Below are 9,427 nucleotides of genomic sequence, written 5' to 3' on the forward strand. Positions count from 1 at the left end.
ACCTGGGAACCGGGACAAGGGGGCAAGTTCACCGCGTGGGGCTGTGGAAACATGTCGCGGGCGGCTGCGTTGCGCAGGTCCGGTGGTGCCGCGGCGGCAGCACGCACCGACGCGATGGCGAGAGCTCGTGTTTGCCCCACAACACTCGCAGACGGTACACTTGCATGTGTAGTTTTCAACAGAATGGATGCACTGTGCGCGGCAGGAGGCCGTGGGCACCTGCGCATGTCGTCGTCGTCGTCGTCTCTGTCTCTCTTGCCGGGCAGCATCCGTTCCCGGGAAAATTAGCCGGATCGGCGCGCGGGGGGCTCTACTAGATAGCTACCGGCCGATAGATGCAGCGTCGCCGTCGCGCGGGCCGTGCCCTACTACCTGTCGAGCTAGCTAGCTCGCGTCCTGTGCGACCGAGCGGTGCCTGCCTTGTTAACCTTGTCCTCACTCGCACAGCTGGGCGTGGACAAACCGTACGTACGTATGCTGTTTTCCGGGGCCTAAATGTCTATGCTATATGCTCGGTGCATACTCACACATCCCATATTCCCATATGGGCTAAAATTCAGCAAGCAGAGTGGCAACTTGGCAGCTTTTGATGCATGGGCGATTCCATTCATTTTGATGGTTGTTGACTTGAAAGTTTGGATGCTAACTTCGTAGTGTATCTTCTTGATCCCACTATTTGCTGTTGAGCCTGACATATCGCATCCGTAAACACATGGCATCGATCGACGATCCATATCTCTACTACTAATTAAGCACCTAATGTAGACGTTCACAGCCAACCGTGGTGCACGGTTCTGCCGCATCCAGAGCGTCCAATCCGCATCCAACGCCCCTGCCGCGCTCGTCCCAGCGTTCCCGCAGCCCCGCGCCCCGGCAGCCCCTGCAGCCCCGCGCCCCCGCAGCCCCGCGGTCTCTCTCGCGCTCGTCCCTGCTCTATGGAAGTCACTCTATGGAAGGTGAAACCGTGCATCCCCAACTCCCTCGCGCTCGTCCCTGCTCGCGGACGGCGGCCTCGATCCGCGCTCGCGCTGTATGGAAGGTGAGCCGCCGCCGCATACATGGAAGGCCCCGCGGCCGTTTACCCCGCCGTCTCTCTCGATCCCCAAATCTCTCGCGCTCTATGGAAGTCGCTCTATGGGATCCCCAAATCGACGGAATCACTGCTCGCGGACGGCGGCCTCGATCCGCGCTCGCGCTCTACATGGAAGGAGGTGACAGCGGCGTTTGACGGCGGCCTCGATCCGCGCTCGCGCTCTACATGGAAGGAGGTGACAGCGGCGTTTTTTCTGATTGCGCACGGAATTGCAGCCTCCAGGTTCGACTGATTCCCTGCTCCCGCTCTCTGATTGCGATTTTCTCTCAAGCTTTCATATAACATGCAGGCACGCCACAACAACCAAAATATCTTTCCCCGTCGCTCTGCCATAATCTACCTGCGCTCTGCCAGGGACGAGCGCTCTGCCAGGGAATGGTCTGCCAGGTACGCCCAGCTTTATGTGTGCCTGCAACTTTTGATCTCCATCAGGCTTTGATTTGTAAAGTTAGTAGTCAGTAGTCCATTGGGTTTTGATACTGCAACCAAAGAGTTAGTAGTCAGTAGTCACTGTCTGTATGGTGTAAAGTTTGTCTTTGATGCTCTGAATTGAGAGCTCAAGTTGTCTTGGGACCTTGCAGACTGAAATATAGTTCCCTACTTCTGGTCGAGTTCAACAACCTGTTTTGTACGTTTGCTTTTTTTTTCCTTGCTTGTTTCTGAAGCTAAGAAGAGGCATCATTGCTTACATGGATTATTTTTTTCCTTATACCCTTTTCAGGTACGCCCAGCTTTATGTTAAACTTTACAATGGTTATGGTTGGTTAAGGAAATGGTCTGCTTTACAAAGGTTTTTTGCGGGCAACACTTGTTACGCCCAACACTTGTTTGTGCATGGGAGATTTTCTTCGATCTGGGATCATATTAGTGGTTTAGGCAATGAGCAATTTGTCACTGACATAGGCAATGAGCAATTAGTTTACTCTTGGCATTTACCTTCTGGCATTTGGGTATGATGGGGATGCAACGTTCTGGCATTAGGGTGTGATGGGAAATTACTTTATTCTTGGCACTAAACTGATGCATACTTTACTCTTGCAAAATCATGTAACACTAATATACTCAGATCTGCAACTAAACATTGTAGAGAGTCGTAGGTTACAAAAATGAAGTTTTAAGCTTTTGTTTCCAGTCTCAAGAAATTGATTAAAAAGATGAGCTCTGTTTAGGCTTGTCAATATCTAGACAAGTTTTTGCTGTTATCAGTGTAGTGCTCAATAAGTATGTTGTTACTAGCTAGGTATTACCAAATGTTAAACCTGGTTAGCCATCATGAAATCAAAATCATCCTAAATCATTTAGCTTATGGTTTGCCATAGTATTGATCCAACTTTGCATCTAGCTTAGCCAACAAATTAGGAGGATTTGTTTTATCTAAAACACATATGAAAGCTTGTAATAACTTTGAATATAGTCAAACCTGGAGGCTGCAATTCATTTAAAAGAGGAGCTGGATGTCATGAAAATAGGTGGAGCTGGATGTCTCCTGAACAGGGTTTATGTTTGCTGAGTTTAGGTGGCTATAAAGCTGATTGCTTTATGGCTTTATGTCATGAAAATAGGTGGAGCTGGATGTCTCCTGAACAGGATTTATGTTTGCTGAGTTTAGGTGGCTATAAAGCTGATTGTATCCTATGACCAATAGAACTGCAATTACCAACGGTCACGCATTCTACCCCAGCCCTTTGCACTTCCGCAAATCACCTGATGGTAAAGTTGAGTGCTGATGGCAATGTTGTTTTCAGCATCTTCATCACATACCCAGACTTGAGTGCTGACAGCATGGCCTTCTTCATCGCACCTACCAAGAATTACTCTGATGCACGGGCAGGCAATTACTTTGGCTTGCTCAACGAAAACATAAAAATGATCTGCTTGCATTACAATGTTTTTTTGTTATTTAAAATTACATGAAAATGTGTAGCAGTGAACAAAACATAAGTAATTGCCTGCCCGTTAGCATTAGATGCACATTAGCAGTGAAATGGAGAGAACAAAACATTAGGCAGTTGGTTGGACCTCACAAGGACCCTCCTTACATGAACACCATCACCGAGAAATATATGTAAAATTGTCCATGCTTCATACACATTTTATTTGGGGGCTATGTTCCATTTTCAATTTCTTTATCACAAATGGGAGCCATGGACATCATGGTCGAGCACTGTGCATCTGCCAAAATATTCCAGGTATTGCACCCAACTGAATTCATTTCCATTTTTTCTTAAAACATTGTCCTCAAGTATTTTTATGCCATTTTTCCTTGTTTTATTTTGCTCTTTTAACTGAAACTACTTAAATATTGGTCACAATGTGCACCACCAAGTTGTCCAGATGGTTCTATTCTCAACCATGACGTGTATTTCGCATGTTTGTTATGTTGGACACTAAAGTTTTCCATTATGTAGATCATTGTGTATGAATATTTTGTTTTTTCATGTAGAGCACTAAAGCTACAATGTTTTTATTGGGCTCTGATCATACCTATGCTCTGTTTAGCCAGTGATTTTGTGAGACCATTATCCAAAAATTGTTGCCTGGCTACGATCGATATATATAGCCTTATTTTCCGTTTTGCATTCTGTCTGGTTCTGTATATATTCTATTTAGAAAACACTGGCTATTTTCCGTTTTGCTCTGTTTAGTCAATCAATTTAACTATTGTAAAAGATGCAGTGATTTCTATGAACAAAATTTTTGGATGAACACATTATATTTACCTGTAGCAGTTGTCACAGGAGAATTTATCCTCTGTGTTTTAAGTTACAAGTGTCCAGTCAGAAAATACATTCTAAATAGAAATCCTGGAACTCATAGCAGTAGCCCTGGCACACTTAATCACTATAAAAACATAGAAATCATAGCAGTGCCATGGCTGTGATTTTGGCAAACTATTATCCAACAATTTTTGGATGAACACAATGGAATGATCTACAACAGTTAAATTGATTGACTACTATGTACAACAGAATATTCTGTATTTTTTATGTTAACGTACACAAAACTACTGTGTACGCATTGTGTACGCGTTCATGTTCATTTTATCCTTGACTGCACATGTTATCGTTCATTTGTTATTACTGCTCGATTAATATATGTAAAATTCATGATGGGCAGATTGTGAAAAATCGGAGCCTACACTTACTTTTGTTAAAACAGAAAGAAACCGGAGCCTACATCTGCAGCACGAATACTTAAAAGGTCTGGTAATAATCTTTTGACTGCATCATTCCGCCCTCGGAGGAGAATGTGCGCTACTTCAACGTTATGATCCTAGGGCCGGCGCAGTCGCCCTATGAAGGCGCGGGCTCTTGATTCAGATTTTTATGCGTTGCGTGGTGTAGATACTAGAGTTAATTGATAGCCTATTCATGACAATTCTTTACAAAAGATGCCACTGGAAACGGGGGAAATGCTGAAATGTTTCCTTTGGTCTATGTGCGTGATAGACTATTCGTGACAATTCTTTTCAAAAGATGCCACTGGAAATGGGGAAATGCTGAAATGTTTGCTTTAGTCCATGCACACAATGGTAAGTTTGTATTGTTTGATCGGTTGGTGACTTTTGGCTTGTCAATATTAGTTTTTGGGTGATATCTTGGCTGATGAGTCTCAGCTTCTATCTGCAACATTATATTAGCTATGTTAAAGGGCATGTAATTTTACTATTTTAGTAATGTTCTGCACTAATATAGTATGTGATAGTTATTACTATCTTTATTTTACCTTTGTTGTTTCTACACGTTTGTCAAGTCAATCCAGTTCTGTTTGTAGTGTGTACTGGTTTCTGCAGCAGTAGTTTTAATTATAGTTGATTTCCTGCTTTTAGCAATGAAGGGGACACCAAAATGTAATGAGGAGGATGCCAAGGTGAAGGTCAGTCTGATGCCCGAGAAGGAAGCCAACACCATTGTTGTTTCAGGTATATGTGTCCCAACTCCCAACACCCTTTAGTGTTACCATATGTGATGACAATGTTCTTACCATTAGCAGTGAACAAAACATAAACATCTTTAATTCCTCGGGCACACAGTTAGCATTAGATGCACATTCTTCAGCACAAGGAAGAAAGGTCTCAGGTCCATTCTATTCTATCTGGGAAGTAGAGGGCATGCTTCTTTTTGAAGCTTTTGTTTCCCAGAAGCAACACCGTTACTGCTTTCTGGGTAATGGGGGTAACAGCAGGGCAACCAAAGTTTGCTTAGGTTGGAGCAAAGAAGGGTTATGAACCACACTTAAATGTTGTGCGTCTAGGATGAAGTGGAGATGGATGGTCGGGTGGTGGAGCAGAAAGTGCAGATGACGGCGGTGGCGGTGGAGATCCGGAAGAAGGAATCCGGCGAGCTGGTGGCCATCGGGAGGCAGTGGATGACGGCCTCCAGGCCCAAAGTCGCTGCTGCTCACAGCAAGATATGAACTGAAGCTTCTTCCTTCCTTGGGTTTCCTTTCCTACCTCGAAATCTACTGCTCTCGAGTGAATTGAACTGGCTGTAATTACTAATTACTGGGGAAAAGCACGGTTTAGGTTGCTATGATTTGTGTGTGTATCCGGTTACTGGCACGCCCAGGATCTGGTCTGCGTTGCTGGCATGCCTAGGATCCTCTTGCTGCCGGGCTATATCGAACTCGCTGAGGCCTGAGGGTTACTACCCATAATTCAAGGGCCTGTTTGTATCCCATAAATCAAAACCAATATCTGAAAATCGAAACAGACAGGGATTTCGCGGGTACATCTCATAAAAATCCCAATTTCTGAAATACATGACACATCCCAGTCTTAACAAAACACAAAGGCTCAGACACCCAGTCTTAACAAACCTCAAAAGGTCGGACGAGTTCTTGGACGCATCTGTCGCTCAAAAAACACCTTTTCAGTAAAAGAAACCTAGAGCCTTGGCACCAACATTCTTACGGCTAGCCTCCTCATGGTCCATAATTCCAGCAGAAGTTGTTAGGACGATGTAGCCAAACTACACACCAGTCAAAGAGGCACAGTTAGCACTGGTTTCATATTGTACAGACAACTCTAATCAGCTTTTATAGAGACAGCGGATTGGACTAACCTTGCGAGATGGAAGAAGCCTCGCCGTCCATCTCTCGATCTCCGTAACACCTACATCAAATCGTGGGCTAATAACACCACATTTATTCAGTCTTCCATTCAGCTCCACCACGATCTTCCCAGCTCTGTGGTCATCCACGTACTCGAACTCGCTAATGTAGCCTAATATAGAACAATAATAATCAGGGACGTATCCTCAGAATGAAGCAATTCAAATGGGCATAAGGTTGAGGAGGGCTAACCATGGCGTTGCATGACCGTCAGGAACTTGATGATCACCTTGGATGACGGCCTGATCATGACCTGACGTTTCCCTATCTTTTCAGCATTGTACATGGACTTGAGAGCATCATTGAGCACACTGACCCTCACCATGCTGTCCTTTTACCTGAACAAAGAGATACAGTCATAAGGGTCTCATGCCGGACACAGACAAGAATATCAGAGGAAACAGCCATTTGCATTTATGTAACACAACTAAAGGTACAAGTAACCATGCCGCTACCTATTGTACCTATTAGCAACTCTAAGTATGATAGTGGAATTAATAGTTAACAGGTCGATATATGAAAGGAGGTAGCATAAGTGTTTAAGTCTCAAATGACCTGATTTTGTTATATGCTAATGTAAATTTTACAGATACCTTTAGCACACTCTTCAACTGATTTACATTTCTGGATCAAGAAGATATTAACACATAGAAACAACACCTTGATAATATCATGATCAATTGCTGTATATATTAATATCAAGTTCTTCCGATCAGCCTGCTCGGTTTTCTCTTCACTTCATTCAGAACTTTTCTAATCCCACATGAGCGCCATGATACGGTGGACTCTGACATTCTCACGAAAGGTAGCCATATTTTTTTACAGCTGCTTTATTTTGCTTCATGAGCATTTTCAAGAACAGAAATAAACTAACTGTGTCTCATCAGGTGACAATAATCCCGGGGATGACCGAGTCCTGTACGCACATGGGCAGCTTTGGCTGCAGCGACAGCACATCATTGGACGGGCTGTTGGGTGAGTTTTTCTTCCCACTTGACTCTTGAGGGAATACATTACATTCACTGTCATGACTGATGATTAACGATTGTTTACTCCATCTGACTCTTGTTCCCTGTTATTTAATGTTAACACTTGAGCAGCTATCTGCCTTATGCTGGGTGGCTTACAATCGTCATGACGGAGAAACCAGTCCTCAAGGTATGAGCATTCTGGTTTATTAGGCACATAGTGGTTGAACAAATGGAGTGTTAAACAAATGGCCAGTGCTTTTGTGTTGGGCTGAGTTTGTTACAAGTAATAGGAGGGTCTGTTACTGGTGTGTTTTTGGTTGACTGTTGTCGTTTGTTGGTGCAGTATCTGCTAATTGGTGCACTGGGGCTGCTGGTGGTAGCATCCAAGGAGTGACGTTAAAGGTAGGATGGATGAACAGTGAGAAGAGTATGCGGAGAGGAGAAAAGCTGTAGAGAAACACAATTGTTATGTTGAAGAAAGCTGTATTGCATACATGATACAATGTTGGAGTACAAGTATATATAATATCTCATCATGTGTTAAACTATACTGCATGTATGACATGATAGATTGTCTTGCAACTAGAATATGATCAGGATCCACGACCTAGATTTATTGGTGTCATGGAAACCAAGATTATCGTGTCATTATACGATTCCGTTGCAACGCACGGGCATTCACCTAGTATCATTCTAATTAATTAATAAAAGTGTGCTGAACAGTAAGTACTCTTTCAAATTTCGTTGGAGTCAGTCACCGTACGTACATCGCTGCATTGAGAGTGTACATAGATCCAATTAAGTGCATGGGGACACATCTTCTGAAACGGTGATTACGCGCGTGGGTCCATACGTCCGGCCGGCATCACACCGTGGCCTACCACCTGCACCCTGGTCACCTACTCTCCTGACCTAACACTGCAGCTACCCATGGCGAAGATGCGCCGGTGTCACTGTTTATATAAAGCTAGCATAGTCCAAGGAAACGCGTGCGCACTGCTCCATCTGATCACCAGCGCTGTAGTAGCTCTGCGGCAGAAACGGCAACAATCCATGATCGTCCGTCGTCGGCAGGCAAGCTGCCACGGTCGAAGGATAGGAATGACGTGGCGCGGCCGCTGGGGGCTGCGACTGCGAGTGCGCCATGGCGGCGTCCGGCTGGGCCTGCTGCTCCGGGTACGCGTGCGCTTGTCCGGCATCGTCGGGCTGCTCCTCCGGAGCGTGGAGGACCTCAGGTGCCGGTGCCGCCCCGCCGCCGGAGGCAGGCGGGCCTGCGGGTGGTCGGCGCCGAGAGCGTCAGGGCCTGGGCCGTGTCGCCACGCCCGACTCCCCGAGAGGGACCAGACCTCCTACGCGGAGGCCATCGCCGACTGCCTCGAGTTCATCAAGAGCAGGTCGTCGCCTACCGTCCTGTGAATGATATGGTAGGGTTTAGTCTTCAGTGTTTCCATCGCCGCCCTATGTATCTTTCCGTCACTTCTTTTGTTTTTTTTTCTGTTTGGCATAGCCTTACTAATCAGTGTGATAGTTGTACCTAGATTTCTATGATTGATATGAAGTAACAATCAGTTCATATGCCAGCCAACAGCCAATGAAGTTTAGGCTGTGTGATTGCTCCTTAATTATGCGTGTATATAAAGAACAATTTTAAATGATGCCTCACTCTCGCTTAATTATGTCTCACTCTCGCTTAATCGGACTACTCTCGTTAAAATGATATAGTTAAAATGATTCTAAAGATCTGTCATCAGATCTTAGCAGGACTCATATTCTTAAATTATAAATATGCAACATATAAATCTCATACCGGATAATACATTTCTAATGAATTATCACTCTCATGTGTAGAGAGTATATCTCCTAGTTGAAATTATAGTTCCCTGATGGAATCTTTCTAGAAGAAACAAAGTCTGTGTTGCACACCAAAATTTGATAACCCTTATAAAGGGACAAAGACTCATACAGACCCTAGAATAAATAAGATAAGATACCAAAGGACTTGAAGTTCGCTTGATAACCACATGTGTATGTCACGAGTTTTACCAGGTGTATGTACGTATGTACACTCGTATATTCCACCAGATATGGAATCGTGGTATCCTCTAAAGCACTGATGGCAGAAACCCAAAAGGTTTAGGTGTTACTAGTGAAATATCCCTATTATGCCAGAATGATAGACTATAATGATGTATCTAATCGATAAAGAATTATTGATGGATTGTGATCTTTGATGGACTTTTGTTACACCATC

At 44.4% G+C, this 9,427-nt stretch overlaps 3 protein-coding genes across 3 annotated transcripts; 2 read left to right on the forward strand and 1 right to left on the reverse strand.

The window, feature by feature from the left end:
• Window positions 1-5,964: 5,964 nt before the first annotated feature.
• Window positions 5,965-6,551, reverse strand: LOC103638773 (40S ribosomal protein S15a-1). Its single transcript, XM_020544081.2, has 3 exons — window positions 6,398-6,551; window positions 6,157-6,317; window positions 5,965-6,063 (listed from the first exon to the last, which is right to left on the reverse strand). Exons 1-3 carry the CDS (start codon window positions 6,528-6,530, stop codon window positions 5,965-5,967), a joined length of 393 nt encoding a protein of 130 aa, XP_020399670.1. The 5' UTR covers window positions 6,531-6,551.
• A 99-nt stretch (window positions 6,552-6,650) lies between these two features.
• On the forward strand, window positions 6,651-7,707 carry LOC109942576 (signal peptidase complex catalytic subunit SEC11). The gene is made up of 5 exons (XM_020544671.1): window positions 6,651-6,685; window positions 6,922-7,010; window positions 7,093-7,180; window positions 7,306-7,363; window positions 7,520-7,707. The coding sequence occupies exons 1-5, from the start codon at window positions 6,651-6,653 to the stop codon at window positions 7,568-7,570; spliced, it is 321 nt and encodes a 106-aa protein (XP_020400260.1). The 3' UTR covers window positions 7,571-7,707.
• A 374-nt stretch (window positions 7,708-8,081) lies between these two features.
• Window positions 8,082-8,798, forward strand: LOC103638775 (uncharacterized). The gene has a single exon (NM_001365035.1). The coding sequence runs from the start codon at window positions 8,107-8,109 to the stop codon at window positions 8,590-8,592; it is 486 nt and encodes a 161-aa protein (NP_001351964.1). The 5' UTR covers window positions 8,082-8,106; the 3' UTR covers window positions 8,593-8,798.
• The last annotated feature ends 629 nt before the right edge of the window (window positions 8,799-9,427 follow it).

Source organism: Zea mays, chromosome 9 (assembly GCF_902167145.1).
Source record: "Zea mays cultivar B73 chromosome 9, Zm-B73-REFERENCE-NAM-5.0, whole genome shotgun sequence".
Classification (NCBI taxonomy): Eukaryota; Viridiplantae; Streptophyta; class Magnoliopsida; order Poales; family Poaceae; genus Zea; species Zea mays.